This window comes from Hakea prostrata, chromosome 5 (assembly GCF_041222555.1).
Source record: "Hakea prostrata isolate BN-2017 chromosome 5, UWA_Hpros_2, whole genome shotgun sequence".
Taxonomy (NCBI): Eukaryota; Viridiplantae; Streptophyta; class Magnoliopsida; order Proteales; family Proteaceae; genus Hakea; species Hakea prostrata.
In genome coordinates, this window is record NC_142604.1 from 17,774,300 (window position 1) to 17,795,984 (window position 21,685).

A 21,685-nucleotide genomic window follows, 5' to 3' on the forward strand; every position below is an offset into this window, starting at 1 on the left:
ATAACTGACCTAGAGCAACAATCACATGTCTTTCTCATGAAAAAGCTCTAACAGTAATACTTAACAGGAAAGAACTTACAGCTAGAACAAGAAATGGGATGACTTCCATTATAATTAGTGTTGATTTAACTCCAATTGCACTGAAGAATCCTACGGATCCAAGAACAGAGAGCATCACAACTAGAACTCCTGAAAGTCCAAGCGACACCTGCAATCCAATTCATCCACTCAGAATCGACAATGCCCAAACTAATTTCTGGATAGCTTCCAAAAACCATACCTTGGATGAAATGTAGAAGGAAGATATACGATGTGCATCTCCTAGTGTTATAGATATGTAGGCAAACATCACAAGATAGCTTATCTGAGTACAAACAAGATTCAAAACATAGATGCAAATCAGAACAGATAAAATAACTAAAAAGACAGGACCAAGTGATAATGACTATGTCTCCATAGAAGTGGAAATAACCCCAGGGAATTTAATCTCACTGGCAAAGAGAACTTAATTCAAAATCCACGAACACTCACCAAAATTGTAATGACATCTGCAGTACTTTCTCTCTTTAGTTCTTCCTCAATTGAACTTTCCGATGAAAAGGATAATGTAAGATTTTTAGATTGAACCATGGGCAAGATCTCTTCCTGCCACAGAGAACTAAATGAAAGGCTTGCACTCATCCAAGGGAAAGAGAAGAAATTTATAAGCATAAAGTAAACAAGTAGAAAAATAAGAGAAAAGAAAATTAACAACTAAGGAAAACACAAAAGGCAACCTATACAGGAAAAGATCATACAGTGACAACAGTGCAAGTATATAAGAGAGAGAGAGAGAGGCCCTCCAGGGGCTTTCAAACTGGAATACTCGTAACAGATTTTCAAATTGCTTAACTGCAAATGTCTTCGGACAATTTTGCCGTACATTTCACTTCATTGTTCAACTGATAAGTTAATACCAACTCAACAATGAGTAAAATGTGTAATCTGACATTGTATTCCTGAACTTTATGAAGTACAGGAGAAAAGCATAACACAAGAACAAAATGAGGCAAAAAAACATAGAAAATAGATCAAAATGATCATGATAAAGAACCTAAAATTCCTAGAAATTTTAATCTGAAGGTCACAACAAAACTGGTATAAAGACGGAAAAAAGTAATTTTCAATAGACCGTTTTAAGGTGCATTTCTCTTAGAAGGAGATAAACAAAATTTCACTGAAAAACAGATTAAATGGTTTAACTAACAGGCGAACTTTAGAATTTCGATATACACAAGGTTGGAAGACATTGCATTCATTTTCAAGCACAATACAACCAGTGTAATGACTCATGGGATGAAAAAGACTGCATGAAAGACTATAAAAATCACATTAGCAAGGGAAAGGCTAATGCAGATCAAATAAATGAATCTGCAGGCTATGAACTAATTAATGAGATGAAAGGAGGAGACTCAAATCCAACAGCTAGAATTGGATAAAGTTAATTAATTGTTTTCCCTGTTTTTGGTTGTGAGTCTTGTGACAGTGAACAGGTTATAGCTATTTGATAATTAGAAACAAGCTTTAAGGTTCTAAGAGTAAAGACAGTGGTCCAATATGTAAAATGTCAACAAGACATTCATCTTTCAAATACAGACATCTCTCTCTGTTTCTTTCTTCCTTTTTCTACTTCTTCTTCCTCTTCTTTTTAAGGCTGGGTATAGATAATTACTTAATAAGCCCCAAAAGAAGGGTGTATGTGGGAGGTCTGGAGATGGTGGTTTGGTGGTGGTGCTTGTGGAAGAAAAGGAAAGCTCCCAGGCTAAGAGAGAAGCTAAAGAGAAAGGAGCAGGGAAATATCTAAGCCTCAGGTAACAACAATGGGCCTGTAGCTTGAGAAATCTACTATAGGTTTAACAGAGACCAAACGAAGCTTGGAACTAACATCTGAAGATGGCCTTCCAAATCTGACGGACAGAAGTGGATTTGGTAGTCAATTTTCTGGGATTATGCACCAAACATCAGTTTGCTAAAAGTGTCACAAATAGGGGAACCAGAGAAGAAGGAAAGCATACAGCACCCTTTCCAATCAAAGACAGAAGGACATCTGTTACAAGGCCAAACGGATACTATTGCTCTAAGCTGCATGGAACTAGTGAAGGGACAGGAGAAGAACGGTGGTTTATATCCTCAGTCCCATTGCAACAGAGAAGGCAGATGTGAGATACCAAAATGTGCCCGTGAAGGATTGGGTGGAGAGGAAGAGGCTCAAGATAGGCCAGGTAGTAAAAGGTGGTGAAGGATATGCCCTTTGAACTATGCTATGGAAGACTTTAATATCTGGAAGGTCCTGTGAAGGGCTACCAATGTAGATAAATAATTGTATCTTAACCTGTTATTTCCTTTTTGTAGAAATGTACAGATTCAATTTCTACAAAGTTTTAACTATGAATTGCAAGTCACAACTGCATATTCTGTTCTACTACTAGATTTTTTTTTTTTTTTTTTTTTTTTTTTTGCCATAGTTCTTTATTTAAATAAAATTTCTTCATTATATTATTTCATAGCGCAACAAAGAGGGTCAATCCTTGAGAGTTGAGTTCCAATAATGAGAAAACTGTCTTAAAGTGACACTCAGTACTTGGGTCAGGGCCAGAAAAAGTAGTCCCAGCATCACTTGTAAAATATCATTCAGAGGTTGTAGGTATGCTTTATCTGTCATAGTCCATTGTATAGAAAAATTGAAATTTCAAAATATAAAGAGCAGAAACTGGCTACTACTGATCAATAGTATGTTCTAGAAGAAAATTCCTAGAAGAATATGACCTTCAATGTTATGGCATAGGGGAAAAAATACTTCAGTTCACCAAAAAGGTTGACAATGACTGTGAAAGATCAGAGCAATCATGACAAAGCAGAGGAAAATCCACCTAAATTTCATAAACAAAAAGAAACATGATGAACAGGGATCATAAAAAGAAACCTTCACCAACTGAATGAAAGCCTTCTCCCATGCCACAGCCTTCCCATTCTCCACGCCATTGTTTACAGGATAGGTTATAACAAATGCCGAAGCCTGCCATGAAAAACAAATGATAGAATAATTGTGCACCAGTCATCTCAGCTAAGGATGAAGTGTTACCTCTGAATAGTTATTCCCAGAGAATCCACCTAAAGCTGTGCTTGGATCAAGTGGACCCTTAAATGCACTCATACATGTCTCTGTGGAGGAGTAATGCTGGAGACATGAAAGTGCAAAGGAATATCAATTGGCATCCTCTTTAACATGAGAATATCAGTCTATAAAATGGCCACAATCAAGATTGTGATTCGTAGAAGAACAATAACTCAAGAAAATTATCTGCTCAAACAATGAAGCATGCTATAGCATAGTAAAAAAAAATACCTACAGGACATTTACTGGCATGTGGTCATGTTTGATGGGGCCAAGTTCAGATGAGAAGTTGTCCATGTCAACATCCATTCATGGGGTCAAATCTCAGACCAAGCTGGGTTTTGCACCAGTCATTAAAAGCCTCAAGGATGGGCCAGCCCAGGAATCATTATAAAAGTTTTTAAAAACTAAAAGGAGGCGGGGAGTAAGAAAGTTCTATCAAGCTAGGATACACGGTTGAACAAGCTCCTCCCCCCCACCCTGGGCGATAGAAAATGACGTGGCCTACAATGTAGGGATACATGGTTGAATAAAATAATTCATTAGCAAAGAAACACAAACAAGAAAACAATATAAGAATAAATGAACACAGTTTCACACCCTCCAAAGGTTCAAATCACAAAGTAGGAGTGTGGAACTTGATGCAACATGAGAGGCTGCTCCATGATGATCAAGTGGTCGCAGGTTGGAGTCAGGAACAGCCTCTTTGCAAATGCAAGGGTAGGCTATTCACATACTGAACAGTGACAGTAGCCTCTTGCACTGGGTAAGCACTTTTTTATAAATCAATATCTTCTCTTTCATATCAACTGCAAAAGGTTCCTGCCATTGTAGGGTCTGGGAGGATCATTCTACACAGCCTTACTCCAATGGCATAGAGGCTGTTTCCAGGCATGAACCATAACTTGGCAAGAATTGAGCAACCCTGTCATTGCACCAGAACCACCCTCATCTGTGGTCAAACTCTACTCTATAATTTAAGGCAGATAAAAACCATGTTGAGGCTATTAAGAAAGACTGGAGAAGTAAACTCATACACTAAAGAAGATCCAGCTATAAATGGATCCAGTGGGACCAATGATGTGGAATGACCGAAAATGAAACCAACATGCATAAAGAAAGTCGAAAGATATTTAAAAAGAAAAGAAACACATTCTGTTGTCCCTGTTTATAAGCCTAAAAATATCCAAATAATACCTGAAAGCAATATTCAGCATGATCAACTCCCCCATATTCGTCATACTTCTCAGGGTCCATTTGATAAAACTGACAAGGGTAAAAGGAAGTAAGATCTGTTAATCTCCCAAAGTACTAAAGAAAGATCAGTAGATCTCCAAAGCATGTACCTCATTTACTGAAATAAGACTATTACAGAATACACATGACAGGAATTAAACAGGAAAAGTGGGAGCAAGGGAAAAGGCAAAAAATCTCCCATACACGAGCTAGAAAAGCTTTCCTAAATGGTCAAATCATGTTCCAGCATCAGTGATGCGGCTGATGCCTGATTCTCATTGCTCAAACTATTGACCATACAGCAATAACTAGGTAACCTGGATGTAAAATTTTGAGCCACATACGAAATGTATGCCTACCATCTGGTTGACATTCACATCTTCATCCGTCAAAGCAGGATATAATCAATAGATAACCGATGTGGCTATGCAACTCATTCTATAGATAGAGAAACATGTGAATTGATGATCAGTCACGTGTCAAGGCCAAAACCAATTATGGTCCACCATGATTTGATCATTTCCATGACTCTTCAGATGCTGTATAAGATTGGCTCTTGTAGATGAGTAGGAGATGCTGTAAACTGATCATTTTTAGGCATCCAGGATCTATCATCAGACTCATCCCCCCCCCCCCCCCCCCCCCCCCCCCCCCCCAAAAAAAAGGAAAAAAAGAAACAAGGATCTACAATCAGTAAGGTGATTGAGAACAAGATGTCAACAGAACTGAAGTAGAATGGATGAAGTCTAGAAGGAGTATCCAGTGTTTATTAATGGAGTCCTTTATAGCTTAAGGGAAAATTTTACAGGACACTCATACGACCTCTATGATGAATGAGACAGGGACCTGGGGGGCAAAGAAATGAGATTTAGATAAAGCATAGTGAACGTAAGGATACTCAGATGGATGTGTGGCAAAACCAGGAATGATCATACTAGAGCTGCATTGGAGGTAACCCCAATTCAAGATAAGCTACCAAAAGAGTAATCTGAAGTGGTGCAATCCTCATATTAATACCCAATGCAATCTGAACGAGATTGTTGCCCAGGCAGGAATCAGGATCTAGCTCCATTCAAGTATCAATACTTATAATACGTGACAAGTTATTGGACCCAGATGTGTCCGGGTCCCATCCCTACAGTCACGAGGGTGGAAAAGGAAGAAGAACATACTAAAGGCAATGTATTATATCCATCCTCAATTAGCAATTTTGGTAACTCAAATGGATGTGACAACAGCATGTATTATATCCATCCTCACGACAGAAATGCAGGTAAAAATGCACTTAAGAACAGGATACACAAATTAAAAATGTTCTGATCTTAACCTACAACTATAATTTCAACCAAATGTCCATTTAAACAAAGTTCTGAGCTCAACCTCCAACTATAATTTCAACCAGTAATATATAGCCCAAAACAACAGTCCACCAGGTATTGTGGTATCTAAAAAACCTATCAGCACGGGATCATGATCCCATTGACTCCCCACCCCCCTCCCCCAACGATAGGAATATTTACCCAAGAAGAGAAACAAACATTCTTGAAGAACTATGGAAAAACAATACCTGCAGAATGCTTTGAGTCGCACAATCCTGACCAAATGGCTTCAAACAAATGTCAGTTATAGAGACCATGGAGCCAGAATAATTAGCACGGATTCCATCAACCTGCCAAGTTAGGAGAAATAGTCCTCATTCTCTGAGAAAATATAATAAAGTACAAATAAGGAAGTGGTAAAGCATGTTTCTTAGGATAACTAATTGACTGCATGGTACACGAATCAAGGTAAAACGATACCTTCTTTTGTATTTCAAAGAGTAGCTGGATATTATCGTCTTTAACAATACTGGGTGACTTCCCATGCATTGAATCTGGTTTAGTAGCTAATATAAGCTGAAAACGAAAGTAGATAATCAGTGGCCATCAATTTTCATGTGAAATTATGATATGATAGAGAAATTTGAGAATATAAACTTAAAAGAGTAGCAAAGACTGAAAAATCAAGACATGACAAGGAATGAACGAATTTCTTAAAAGTTCAAAATACAATTTTAAAAATGAACCCACACTACAAAATAGGGAAGTTAGTTGAATACAACCTCAATCCTGATTGCCGGTTTCTAGAATATCATGAGGACAATAAAGTACTAATTTAACATCAAATGAGATCCAAAATCTGGCACTAAGATGCATACCATTCATATGAGATTTGAGAAATTATATTTTTCAACTGAAAATAAGAAGAAGAAAAACATTCTGACACAGCACCAAACATGTCTGTGTCCAAAATTAAATTGAAATTTTAGGATGAAGCAAAATAGTTAGGTGCTCCCTTAATATCCATCATAACAAGTTATAAGCAACCCCACCCCCTTCCTCCCAAGAGGAGAAATTTACCTAAAGAGCTTAACCCATCAACCATAATGAGCTATAATCTCAGCCGAAGCATATTAAATAAAGATGAGAGAAATAATATTACATGCTGAACTGATAAAAGTATCAAGACCATGTCAAACTCTAAAGCCTGCACCATAAACATGGAACAGAAAATCAAAACAAGAATGTTGTGGACATCACCCCTTCTGTATTCTGAGTTTTTCAGTGTATCATCCTAGCAATCATTCAAGATATAGTTTATTCAAACCCAAAGATATGGAGCATGGAATAAATTTCGATTGAAACCCTCGAAATTTCAATTGAAATGCCCACACTTTTTAAATTGAAACGAAACTAGGCAGACTTTGTTTCGGTGCAATGTTTCAACCAAAACATACCGAAATTTCAACTACCAGTTTTGATCCATTTCTTTTATAAAATCCATTACTTTCAATCAAAGCCTACAAAATATCGCAGGTTTCAACCATTTTCTCCTCTGTTTCCTAGCTAGGTTTCAACACTCCAACTTGTTTTTCCTTAGTTTTTGTTGATTTCTACCCCATTTTCAGCTAATATCCACAATTCCTTTGCCTTCAAACACCTCTTTTGCTCCTCTTTTGCCTTCAAACATCTCTTAAGATACAACAGCTAATCATGGTCCATGTGTCCATGATCCGTCTACAACAAAGTGAAGCATGAGCCATTCCCAAAAGTTCCAAACTTCCAAATTTTTTCATGCCTTAAATGATCTTGCATTGCTTTGAAATTAATATATGTTTAGTCTAGGAAAATGGTCTATAATTGTGTTGTTAAACTTGTTTTTTTATTACTACTACCATTTTCTTATTTTCTGATTTTTAAAATTATTTTTTAAATTATGAATACATATGTATACATGATGTACGGGCTTGAGCTTAAAATAAGTGAGACACCATCACTTGATCTATCTGGTCAATGTATTTTGTTGACTTATTGTATATGTAACCATTCTATCAAACAATTCATGTATGTTGATGATTCTAGCCTATATGAAATACAATTTGTACTTGTTGAAACCAGTCATTTGTTAGTATACTTAAATGATAACTTTTCGGTGGTTTTTTGGGGCAAACTATTAGTTTCATTGTGTTTATTATCCTTTAAATAGGTAGGAGGCAACAAATCAAACGAAATGGAGGTCATATAAGCCCCAAAACCTCAAATTTCAAAACCAAAAAAAAAAAAAAAGTACCAGGTTTCGACCGAAGATTTCGGTCGAAGCTTGGAGATTTCAGTTTTTTGGCCAAGTCGAAACCGGCCTCAAAACCGAAACCTCAATCCATGATATGGAGACAAATTACGCCATTAGTGGATGTCTTACAACAACAAAAAGAAACCTTGTCCCAAGTTCAAACTAAATGGGATTATTGGTGGAACTATTAAAAGTGAAAATTTAATGGAGTTGAAATCAACAGAGTTTTGCCGCTACCTAAACCCATTATAATTCTCTACAATGGAAAATACAATGTAGAAGCAGCCTTCCTATATCTTTAGTTTGAAAAAAACATATTTAAATTTTATGCAGCAGGTTTCAACAGGAAGACATAATTGCAGGTAACCCTTTCTTTCCTCTTTGTTTTCTTTCTTTTACCTTTTATTTTGGAGGGGGGTGAGTGCTGGGGAGAGAAGTGCTGGTGGTGCAAGGGGTGTGTGTAGATGGGAACAGCAGTTCAGGCAAAGCGAGATAGGATCTTCCTAGAGATCAAAACTTTACTTTTCAACAAAACTAATAAAATACAAAATTTCACTTAGTTATTCAACTGTAACAAAAAAGTACCCCACTAAGATGTCAACTAAACAAAAGCCAGAACTTTCATCAATGGTAGTTTAACACTGTCGACACTTCAGTCAGCTGTTGGACAGGATTACTTCTCGAGCATCTATACAACAGCTGAAGTGTTGACTATGTTCATTCATGACTTTGAACCCCTAAAACAAATAAACCATCTTGCAAGGGGGATCCGAAGGTCCATCCACCAAATCAACACAAACAAGTGATTACAAATTAAATAAATAAAGAAATAAATCACTATTTAAGAATCTCAAAATTGAAGAACTAGTAAAGGAATACAAAATTACAAACACCTGTTCAATTCTGTAAAAAGGGGCCAGGTGGCTATCAAAGAATTGCTTCTCCTCTGCAGCTTTACTCCCATGCCCCACCCATAGCTGCAATTTTATGCGTAGAAGTCAGATTAAACTTTCTGGTAGAACTTGAACTGATCAAACTAGCTACAAGTTCAATCATCAGAAGGGTAGAGAAGTTACTCCCAAACCCCATGCATGTCTACAACTGATTATTCATGGATTAAATAACTGAAGTTATTATAGAAGTTTCATGATAAATACAATGAAAAATATTAATTCTTTGACTTGGAAATGAAATTCCAAGCAACCTAAAGAAAACAGTATACTTTTAACTGATTCCAGAATTGAAAAGGATACATGGATAAGTAACTACTGAGAAGTAACTCCCAATGAAGTATGCATATCAATATTACCATCTTACAGGACAAGAACTTGAGATTATGTTCTTATACAATTTCTGAATGAACGAATTACCCATTCCAAGCTTGTAAATGCAATAACCTTTTCTGGGATAGGAGAATAACTAACAATTTCAATACCCCACACCATCTGGGGATAAGTCAGTATCTGCATGTGTAATTAATACAGAAAATTCAAACATTAAAATTTCAGGTTCTGTATTTGAAGCATATCACAAATACTCCATTCATTAGTCTTTAAAATTAAATAGTACTTGTCAAAGTAATAGAGGTGTAGCGAAGCACAAATTAAATGAAAAGCATCCATAGTATAACATACACAAGAAAAAGGATATAGATTAGTATAAATAATAATAATAATAATAATAATAATAATAATAATAATAATAATAAAATAGATAAATACGTAAATGTCCCAAACCAACATGTTACCTTATCAGGACTTGTCTCCACCTTGAAACGTATCAGTCCCAAGCATAGTAGAAGAACCACTGCCAACGATGAACACAAAACTACAGTTGGGTTTCTAGCAACCCATGTTCCATATCTCCTGAAAAGCAAGGTAGGCAATCCATACTGTAAGAGAAGACCAAGATCATACTACTGAGCAGACCATTGAATAAGTAGGCAAGGACCTGTAAAAGCTTGCCAAGTATCCCTGCACAACTGAAAGTTGGACTCCATTCACCACTCTAGGAGCCGCTTCATGCATCTGATGTTCACCAAAAAGATATTAAACAATTATGCAGTGCAACCAATGGACATGTCAGGTGTGGGATTACTTGGGAGTTTAGACTACAAAACTAAATCAGATTCAATGGTCTGCAAATAGAGATTCATTGATTAACAGATGCTTTGCTTCCTGAATGCGATTTTGTGAGCATTAGTCACCTCAATGTGTAATTTCTATACACACACACACATACAAAGAGAATTAGAAATCCAAAGAAATCAAAGTCAATTTAAAAAAAAATCCTATAGAGTATATATTCAAAGGTCAATTCCATTTTCAGATTTCTAATGTATTGAAGTGTTTTTAGTTTAGACGATTAACTAACCTACTTCTATTTCTGTCATAGACTTTCTAGTCACTACTGAAATTTTGTCCCAATCAAAATGACTGAAGATTGATGAGGGGTTGGAATGATGGTTGATCTGATGCAGCCTTGATTAGGACAGTCCTAGCAAGGCAACAATACACTAGGATCCTCTTAAACAGAACCAGAGTTCTGCACTTTCAGGTATGGCTATAGGGCTAATCTGGAGGGGTTAGGGGGGTCAATCTGAGGTGTGGCTTTAGATATAGGACTGACATGGATAGGGAAGGACTGCTGCAAATTAGAGCCTCAACAGAAGACCCCTAAAATTAGGAATTATAGGTCAAAGGGGCTTGATGCAGTTAATAATCTCCAAAAGAGTCAACTCAGCTTTGAAATACTTAATTTTAGACCAGACGTGGGTTCTATAGACAGCAAGGCTTTTAGTTTAGGGTTTATTGATGCAGTGGACCTAATTTATAAGCCCATAAAGTGGGGGTAACGCTGGTACAAGGGATTAGTAGTTAATTTAAATATTTAAGTCAGTGTTTTGAGTTAGATTAGGATACTCAATAATTATATAGAATTCTGTTTTAGTTCTATTTACCTTTTTGAGTCTTTTAAAGTGACTAGAAGCCCTTTTTTTGGTCAAATTAGGAATTTCAGAAAGTTTATATATATGTAATGCATCCTCCCATCAATTAGAGGTAGTTTGATTAATGAATATGACTTTTAGTGCTGTTTGGCAGTGCATACGGGAGTACTATCCCAATTCTGATTTCTTCTCTTCTCTTCTGTGGTTTCTTCTCTACTCTTCTCTTTTCTTTTCCAAGAGTTTCTTCTACCGTTCAAATTGCTGTTCAAGAACATCTTCAACAACAGTTATTCCCACTCTAATTCTTTTTTTAGTCTTCTAATCCCCAAACCCCAGTTCCCCTTCTTCGTCTTCTTATTATTTTCATTCCCCTTAATGAAAGCCCACCATAGCAGTCCCTGTCCCAGGACTGTATCAGGGCGAGAGGGGGATAATTGGCTGCAATTGGGATCAAAGGGAGGTACCCTATTGGCTACTGGGGATAGTTTCTTCAAAAGGAAATGCCAAACTGCACAAATAAAGTCCAGGAAATGAAGTTACAGATTTGGTTGCAGATTTTGGATCGCAAGAAGGTTGAATGGCTGATTCTGGAGCTGGGTGCTAGGAAAGGTCAACCGAAATCAAGGCAGCCTTGGGGGAAGGTAAGGGGAGGCTTCTTCTCAAGGAGAAAAAACTGTTTTCAAAAGGGCATCAGCTTGAGGAAGATAGGTTGCAGGTTTAATGACTGCCAAAAGAAGAAACCCACCCACCCACCCCAACCCCCCCAACAAAAAAAACAAACAAACTAGAACGAGGAGTAAATGGTCCCAGACCTGAGACTTATACAGAATGCAACTAATATAAAATTCCGTGGCATTCTTTGGTTTTATTTTGCAGTCCCAATTAGGACGAGACATTTGACGGAAGACAAATTCTCATGGATGAACCAAAACAGATAAAGAACTCAAACACTAATTTGGAGTACTCAAAACATCGTGCATACTGTTGGTACAATCACTGACATATTTTAAGATGGAGATATTTGTTGTTCAGCGGTGAAGTTCAACCCTTTGATTTCAACTTTTAATGATATTCTCTAATCCCCTCACCCCCAATATATATATATATAGATGAGGAACATTCACCAATTCATGAGGGGGGGTAAAAAAAAAAAGCTGGTATGCACCTGCATTGGCATCGTTTCATCTTTCTGCTTGGTAACTAAATTCGGTTCACATTCATCACCCGAATTCAACAGTGGTTTCATCTTAGAAGCAGGGCTTCTTTTTGTTGTGCGACGGAACAAACCCCAACCGAAAAATGCAGAGACCAAAACAACATATATGATGGCCATTGAAAAGTCAAGACATTTGACCTGCAGTCACCAGGAAATAGAATTGAGCTAACGATCAAGAAAGTTGCTCATTGAACAATCATTGGAATCTGAAGCTTCATAATTCAAATTGAATATGCAGCATGCGAGAAAGAACCTGACCTTAAGAGACCCAATACTAATTGAGCAGGAATCTTTTTTATGTGGGGAAGGAGGTGGTGTGTTTGAGCATGATGGAGAAGTTGGGCAATCACCACAAGAGCATCCCAAGGATGAGTCACCACATGAATAAACAGATACATTCATAGGCTTCATTTCAGAGGGCTCAGAAATATTTGTCCGGAAGTTAATGGCATATGGTGAACCCGGAACACCCAGGTCTGCTTGCATTCCTATAAATGAGAACCACTCTGCCCACAAAAACAAAAAAAGGAATCAGAAACCATTATCAGTAGTGCTAATACAAAAGAACTTGCAAGAAAAACAAGAAACTATTGTGCTGCATACTGTTAAAATACATTCTATGCATTTATGGGGGATTCAATTGTTGAAAATTGAGTGTTTGGTGGCTATTCCTAAGGATGGTCGATGTGCATGCGTGCACATGAACTTCTTAAGAGTGGGAGTTGAGTGCCTGGGTGGTCTCTTAAAAAGAAAGAGAAGGGAGGCTAGTATTCAGGCTGGAAGTGAGCCTACACCTGAGAATAGTCTTGCTATCAATTGATGAGTGTAAATGAAAGAATTGTGTATCCTTGTTCCCTTTATCTCTAATCCAGTGACTAAGGACAGTTGATGTCAGAACTCAGAAGTACACTTAACTTATAATTAATGAAGCTCAATACATCTATCAATGGAGGAAACATGATTCTACTTCAGTTCCCAGATTCAACCATATGGATGACTGCGGTAGGAGTGTAATGGAATCCACATTGGAATCACATATTATCTAGTATAACTACAGATCTACACGCCAAAGGTTGGTCATGTCATTCCAGCTTGTATATACTAAAGAGCAAGGTTTAAAATTTCATTTAATTTCATTTCAGTATTTCTGTTCCTACCAAGATGATCAGAATAAGGGAATTTCGATGATATCTAGCAAAAATGTGGTACCTTCTGCCAAATTTGATGGGTCGTTTCAGACAGTTAAGAGGCCAAATTGAGGCCTTAGACTGTGTAGAAACCCAAACTTAGTCTATAGTAACACATTTAATTATAATACTGCAAAAACAATTGTCTAAATTGGTATTTTAAATTCACACCCTTGACTATACAGTTAAGCCTTCATACTTACACATTCACACATTGTTTAAGTACTAAAGGACAAAAAATTATTAGTAATTTAAAGCTTTATACAAGTAATGAAGTAAATCATTAACAAATACAAAGATTCATAACAATAGATTATATAATTTCCATATAGGTAATCATATTGTCTCTTAAAGTACTAATACAAAATTCTAAGTACTTAGTAGAAGTCTAGTAGAACTAATGTGCTTTGTTCTTTGAATACCTATCAAAAATTATGAATCAGCAGACTAAAGAAACTCACTGATCCATTGTAACAAGTCGTATGAATGCAGCTGGCAGCATGTATGGCTGGTGGGTTGGGTAGGCAAAGATGGTTTCCATAAAAGTGGGTTCAGTATGTTCCGTTCAGTGGGAATCACATATATGTTACCAAAGTTTCCAAGAATTCAACCAAAATTTTCCAAGATTCAAACAGAAATACCAACATTTCAACCAAACCATACATTCCAAGTTCTCGAAATTTCATCAAGATATTAACGAAATTCTTCTGGCCATGCTCATGAGCTTCATCACTGCCATGAATCAACCATCAATAACCTTTTCCCACACATATTATTCAAGATTTTTTTAATTTTTACTTTCACTTTTTCTGATAATATCATCTGTTCCTGTCAGTTGAACTATTGTTGAGACATTTCATTTTATCGTTTAATTATATAAACACAAAACCAAATTTATTCAGAAAATAATAATACACTTTTATCAACTATTATCCATTAAATAATTAGAGCCTACAATTATTTGGTTACATTAAAATGTTATACATTCTTACTTTTCGCCTTTCTTTAAGAACTTCACAATTCACATCATCCGTATTTCCTTTTTGTCCATAAAAAGTTTGACCATGAATATAAAAGAGAACAAATTATGAATTTAAAAAATATTTGAATAAGTAATACAACCAAGCATTTGCACTTAGGCTCTGGATGCAATCTAGAATCTATAATTATATTTAGGGAAAATTTTTATCTCTCCCTTAGACTTGCTCTCTATTTACTCTTACTCCCCTCTCAAACATTTCACCTCTGATTCCCTCAAAAAACTTAACCATTACCTCTCCTTCTCCCTTGATATTTCAAAATGACCAAAATATCCTCCTTTCTTACCTCTTTAATCTATGCTTTGTTTATTTTTTTTTTTTTTCTTCCTTTTCTCCTTTTTTTATAGGAATCTTGTTATACGTAATTAGATGCATTTTTTATTTTTTTATTTTTCTTTCTCCTTATTTTATAGAAATATTTTATTTATTTATTTATTTTGTATCTTTCCTTTCTTCCTTTCTTATAGGAATCCATTAAATGTGTTTAGATTTATCTTTTAGTTTTCTTCCTCGGTCTTTTATCATAATCCATAAGACACAATTAGATGCACTTTTTTATTTCTCCCTCTTTTATAAGAATCCATCAAAAAAGAAAGGAAGACATTAAAAAATTGAAAGAAAAAAAGAAGAAAAAAAACTAAATAATGGATTTTATAAAAGATTAGAAATGAAGGGGGGAGGGGAAACAACAAATTGAAGGCTTTAAATGATGAAAGGGGCAAAACTAAAGAGTAATTTGGCCATTTTGAAATATCAGGGAAAAAGAGAGCCAATAATTCATTCTTTCAGGATAATCTGAGGTGGAACTTTAGAGGGGAGTAAGATAAATAATGAGTACTAAAAAGAGAGAACATTTCCCCTATATTTAAAATAGGCTCTGCTCTCAGGCTCTCAGCATATAATTTCTGGCACTTGCATTACTTCCTGATGGAAGAGGTGGATAAAGTAGAGAGGTGATCAACGTGTCCCTTTTCTCAAAGGAAAATTTTATATGACTGTCATTACACCAGCCATGACATATAGATGTACTGAGCTATGAAGAAGTGCAATATTAAATAAACTGGATGTTGCAAAGCTGACGATGTTATGATGGAGAAGTGAGAAAATTTGGAATGGTCGTATTAGAGCTGGACCAAGAGTAAAACTTCGATAAATGATAAACTTTCGTCCAAGGTGGTATGGGCATGTCCAAAAGGCCTCAGCAGAACCAGTGAAGAAAGACATAGGTCACTGAGGCCTTACTCTCCGTATGACCGCAAAGAAAGCTGACTAGAGATCAAAACTTTATGCAATCAAACCATTTTGTTGTTGTGATGAACTGATGATGTTCTGTATTCACCTCTTGAAGCCTTGCACCAAACATGTCAGACAGTTTAAAAGCAGAACATAGCAAAGATGGATTAACACCCTAGAGTTTGTTTCTGATGTTGTCCCCCCCCCCTTCTCTTTCTTTCCTTTCTTCCATGTCTTCAATTGATCTTCTATTGGCCCCCTTGAGACCTTGTCATCTTCTGCCCACCATTCTGACTGATTTTTGTTCCCAAATTATTCTGTCTATTATCAGATCCATGTAGACAACCCCAATGTGTCCGATAAGAAACCCATCACATTTTTACCATATCATTCCAAGAGTCCACTCATTACCATTAATCATAGGACAAGTGTATAAGTCTGAACAAATATAATTTAACAAATACAGCAAAAGGAAAAGCTTGAAGCACAAGATCATGGAGGTTAAACTTGTCTAAAATTACAAGAAGAAGAAGAACAACCAATAAGCCTTTCTCTCAACTAAATGGGGTCAGCTATATGGGTTCTTGCCTTCCAATTAGCACAATTTGAGGCCAGACTAGATGCAAGGCCTAAGCTATTCATATCATTTTGCATCACTTCTCTTAAGGTTATCTTAGGCATACCCCTAGTTCTTCTACTTCCTTCAAACTAGATTAAACCACTTCTCCATATAGAGGTATTTAAAGGCATCTGTGATTATGCCACCTCAATCACTAATCATTTATCAAACCTACTCCAAGACCAGCTCTAACATGATCCTTCATTATCTTATCCTTCCTAGTTTGGCCACTCACCCATCTCAACATCATCATTTCTATTACCTGAGTTTATCTATATGATGCTTCTTAACAATCCTACATATTGCACTATACATCATAGTTAGTCATACAACAGTCGTATAGAATCTTCCTTTGAGCTCTAAAGAACACGCTGATCACACAAGACCCCGAACGTGCATCTCCACTTCATTCAACCTACTCTAATTCTTTGGGAAACATCATCCTCTATATCATCTTTTTTCATTTACGATTGAGCCAAGGTACCTAAAATAATTGTTCGTCAAGTTTCACCACTTCATCATCCATCCAATCATTAGCAAAGTTACACACTAGATATTCTATCTTCGTTCTACTTATAAGCCTTTTGAGTCCAAAGTTTCTCTCCACGATTCTCACTTGGTAATAACCCCTACTTGTGTCTCATCTATCAAAACGGTATCATCAGCAAAAAGCATGCATCAAGGAGCCTCAACTTGGATGTTTTTGGTTATCGTCCATTATAAGTGCAAACAAATATGGGCTTAAAGCTGATCCCTGATGTAACCCCACTGCAATCAGGAATTCACCACCTTGTCCCCCACCATGCTTACTTGTCACTACACCATCATACATCTCTTTAACTATATCTATATATTTACTTGCAATGTTTCTTTTTTCTAACACTTAACAAAATAATGCTCTAAAGACTCTATCATAAGCTTTTTCTATGTCAATAAAGAACATATAAAGATCGTTCCTACATTCTCTATACCTTTCCTAAGTCTCCTAATAAGGTAAATAGCTCCTATTGTAGATCATCCCGACATAGAACCAAATTGGTTTTCCGTAATAGTGGTTTCTTATCTCAAACGGGTTTCAATTACTCTCCCATAATCTCATAGTATGACTCATCAATGTTATGCCTCTACAGTTATTACAGCTTTAAGTATCTCTTTTGTTCTTGTAAATTAGGACCACAATGCTTCTCCCCCACTCATCTACCATTTTCCTTGTGCTCATAATCATGAACTTGGCTCACCAAGACAGTCAATTGGTGTTCCTAAGCTCTTACATACTTCCATTGGGATTTCATCAAACCTTGTGTCTTGCCTACGTTTATCCTACGTAAAGCTTCTTTTACTTCGAACATCGAAATTCTTCGTATGTATGTTTGAAAATTGGTGCCACAGAAAATGGTGTAATGATGTAATCAACTGAATCACATATACTTGAAGTATGTTCATTCAATAGGCTAGATAAATAGACTTCCCATTTCTTCTTGATGTCCTCATCACAAACCAGCACTTTGATACCTTCACTTGTCTAAAATTAACAGTAAGAAAATCCCAAAGTACCATTTCAATATAGCAAATGGATAGATACATGCAAATAGTCAAAGAGTATACTAATTTCATATCAATCTTCAAAACATAGCTTCAATAATTTCCTTCTTTAATTAGATAGTCATATTAAACAACAGTGATAGAAGAAGAGGGGAAAACAGAGGATGAAGAAAGAAGACAGTTTGCCTTCAGTCAGGAAAATCATCCCTAACCATTGAAATTTTGAGCTCCTGCTCCAATAAAATCCATGGCTCGACTATTCATACTTCCGAACTTTACTTCCTTGCAAGAGTTGTATAACTCTTCACCAAAAGCATCAGTCACGTAAAAATCAATTCCATCCACAGTCGAATTGTTTTTAACCTGCAATAAAGCAATTAACTAAATATTACTTGCAGGAACTATAAAGTATACAAACCTAAAAGTTCCTTCTGTAATCTGTATGACCAGGCTAACTTGCTGTCCATCTCATGACGATCATGTCAACTGACTATCATGGGAAAAACAACAGTCGCAGCAGAAAGGGGAGATCATTGGTGATATTACTAACAGAAAGCAACCAAGGGTGGGCATAAGTACAAAATGGTATAGAAATATAAACACCTTTAATCCATCACAATGTCCATGAGTTGGACTTCTATAATCAGAAATATGAACATCTGATAAACTAACAAAAAAATGGGACAATAGAAAATAGAACATAGACTGCAACATTTCACTAAGAAACACCATTAGGTAAAAATTGACTTAACAACCCAAATGCTGAAACCTGCGAGACATCTGGAATACAAAAAAGAAACAAATTGGTACCTGCTTGCATTGCATCATGTATCATGCAAAACAATGTCAAATTGAAGAAGAAAAATCTGCCTGTAGATTTATAGGAATTTCTGACCTTGGAAATAGATGTCACATTAATAAATAAGCTCTGATCTGGCGAGCAGGAAAGTTGACAGAAGAGGTTTAGAAAGTTCCTCAAGCATGCTGGGCAACCTACAAGAAAAGGAATTGCCTGCAAAAATACAATGAAGGATAAATAAAGCACATCGTGTCAGAGGGGGGCATCTAAAAAGTTGGATGTGAAGGAAGAAAAAAAAATGAATGGAAGGTAGGAACTTTGGTTTCATTTATCCCACTAGCATATCACATGTTTCGGTAATCTCGCACCATATGCTTTCCATGTGATAGAGGACCCAATGGCCATCTCCCTAATCAACTTTCACCACCAAAAAAAATATAGGAAGTATCTTAAAGATGAGTCCAAAAGTGATACAAATTTTTGTTACAACCACTAATCCCATAAGCTCAAATTGTATATCAACAACAATAACAACCCCCATGTGCAGACACCCACATGCACAATTCTGCAAGCGACACCAATGTGTGCTGAAGCCATCACATGACACACAAGAAGAGGCACAAGCACAGCACAAAACACAACTCCCTCGCACTTTACAAGGAAAACCCCGACCTCTAGGCTATGAGAGACTGACACCAAGAGACAACTTCTTATCCCAAAAGGTTTGAGCTGTTAAGTAAAGCCTACTGATGTAAATGCAATTTTAGGGTTAGGGTTTTGATGATGTTTTATGATGATAATTTTCCTAAAATTAAGGGCTGCCCCGAATCTACCAGCAAAGGAAACTAATACTATAGGATATATCTAGGGTCGGTTTTAGGGTTCTCAAGAGTTTGATAGGGATCTAGGAAGGTTTGGCCAGGCTTAGGGTAAAAGGGCAGAGAGTTTTAGAACTTAAAAGCTTGCCGTAATGCTGATTCCAGATCCAGAGTTTAACAGTTGGGTTTAAAACTAGTGTCTTAGGGTTCGATCAGGTTAGGTCTGGGGCTGGAATTAATGAAAAGTATTCTGTTTTAACAGAGGTGTAACACCGTGTAAGTGCAGATTTTCACAAGTTAGGGTTTGGTATGTTTTAAGGCTTCTAAGGCTGAGTATGAAATGATTCCAGGGTTCAGTTAGGCTAGAACTAACTCTGATTTTGTTTTACAGTCTCAAAATTAATCCTTTAAGGCTATGGTTCAAACTAGGTTTCTTACTTGGCTTAGGACTCTTGATTAGGGTTAGGGCTTGGTTCGATTGGGTTGACATTAGTATGGAGGGCCATAGGGTTGGGGGGAAGATGCTCCTAAATTTTGGGACAGATCTAACGATTAGATTGCCCCAGATTTGACTTCGAATTTTAGGTTTAAGAAAAAGTCCGAAAATTCCAGAAAATTTCTGGTAAAGGGAGGGGGTTAGGAAGGGGCTGCGATGGGCTTGGGAGGTGATGGCAGGGGGTGGGGTTGTTGTACTTACTTGATGAAAGCTTCTGTGGTTGTAATGGCTCCTGTAATTATTGAAGGCTGTAGAGAGAACGCATGAACTTTGAAGAAGCTTGAAGGAAGGTGCTAAATATTGAAGAACTCTAAAAATCCGCTTAGGCCCCTCAACAGGAACCCAAGTCCTCAATTCAATAACTTTTCATTCAATAATCAGACTTAGGAATTACAAAGAATACTAGGCTATTTATAACCTTCAAAAAACTCTAGGACTAAGTTGGATTCCTTCACCCACCACAGAATCTGGACTCTGGATTTGGAGTCTAAACAACTAAAGACATGCTGAAAGTAAAAGACTAAATAACTCAAGACTCTATCTAAAGAATTTCACTTGAAAAGGAATTCCCTAGGAAACTCAATCACTAGTAACTAAAAGACAACCTCTAACTAGAAGTAAACTCTTAAAAGATAAGATCCCTCCTAAAAGATAAGAACCATCTTTATACAAGAGTCTTATCTTATACACAACCTAACTAATTCAAACACAACTTAGATTAAGAAATAAAAACCAACACAAACTCTAAAATAAATCTAGAAATAATTCCAGCAATAAAAGAGGGTTGAAACTTGAAAATGCCCTAAATACCCCTACTAGGGGGTTCAGCCAGTCAGGGGGCTTCTTGGACCACCTTTTGGGCCCCACTTAGAGTTTGGCCAGGGGGGTCTTTGTGTTCACATCACCTACAACTATGTATATGAACACACATCAACACATACAACAACGAAAGTAGATCCCCATCAACTTGAATCCGAGTTTAAGCAGTATCTTGAAGTTCTATAACCAATTTTTAACAAATTCCCATGCCTTTTTCCAAGATCAAATTTGACCATTCGAATAGAAACTATGCCATATGGTTCGCCCAATCAAATGACTAGTAATATAATGTGGTCACTTTTTTCTCTTGAACAATTCGCTCATCCCTGGTCATTCCCTAATGCCTACTGGATCCTGTACTCAGCTTTGTGGACACAATGTTGTTTATCCCACTTCATTATTATCTTTACCTTTTGTGATTAACATAATTAGATTTACCTTGAGTCTTCTACCTGAGATTCAGAATGCTTTGTCTATTTTCATCCTTATTGCGTCTTCGAAGATCTTCAGATATGAAGACAAACTGTGGAGAGCATGAGATAGGTGGTTTATATTATTCTATGGTGATTCTTTCGTACTGTTGCACCTGCTGCTTCTGATGGTGCTCCTCTAATATTCACATTATGGGTTAAGGCATTGTCAACATTTAAGCATCAACAAATGGTTATTGCCTACAAATCTATCTCCATGTAGAATATGACGCTTATGAGCTTGATAGATATCACAATACTTCCTTTACATATGGAATGTTTATAGGAGTCGATCTTTGTTTTCGTTAGTTCACTCAGATATCTGGGATCTTTGTCTCCAGAGCCAATCCAGTTTAATGTACTTTTATGGACATCGATTCACGCTTGACTTGGTGATAGGGAAGTATTGCTCTGACCTTTTATCTTTATGAAAATGTTCCTAGAAAATTTTGGGGGATGCAGTTATATAACAACTTTGCAGCATCATTTTGTGCTGGATG

The 21,685-nt window shown here is 36.6% G+C and overlaps 1 protein-coding gene across 1 annotated transcript in view; it reads right to left on the reverse strand.

Annotated features, from left to right (window-relative positions):
- LOC149015547 (uncharacterized) overlaps positions 1–21,685 on the reverse strand; it is a 72,613-nt gene that overhangs the window by 38,126 nt on the left and 12,802 nt on the right. Inside the window, exons 5-19 of the mRNA XM_089155894.1 lie at positions 18,679–18,795; positions 17,996–18,146; positions 12,421–12,668; positions 12,112–12,300; positions 9,950–10,026; positions 9,747–9,864; positions 8,893–8,976; positions 6,190–6,285; positions 5,958–6,059; positions 4,352–4,420; positions 3,122–3,217; positions 2,963–3,055; positions 532–645; positions 281–364; positions 80–208 (exon numbers count right to left, since the gene is read on the reverse strand). Of these exons, the coding sequence (XP_089012020.1) occupies positions 80–208; positions 281–364; positions 532–645; positions 2,963–3,055; positions 3,122–3,217; positions 4,352–4,420; positions 5,958–6,059; positions 6,190–6,285; positions 8,893–8,976; positions 9,747–9,864; positions 9,950–10,026; positions 12,112–12,300; positions 12,421–12,668; positions 17,996–18,146; positions 18,679–18,795 (1,767 nt within the window). The remainder of the gene's footprint in view (positions 1–79; positions 209–280; positions 365–531; positions 646–2,962; positions 3,056–3,121; positions 3,218–4,351; positions 4,421–5,957; positions 6,060–6,189; positions 6,286–8,892; positions 8,977–9,746; positions 9,865–9,949; positions 10,027–12,111; positions 12,301–12,420; positions 12,669–17,995; positions 18,147–18,678; positions 18,796–21,685) is intronic.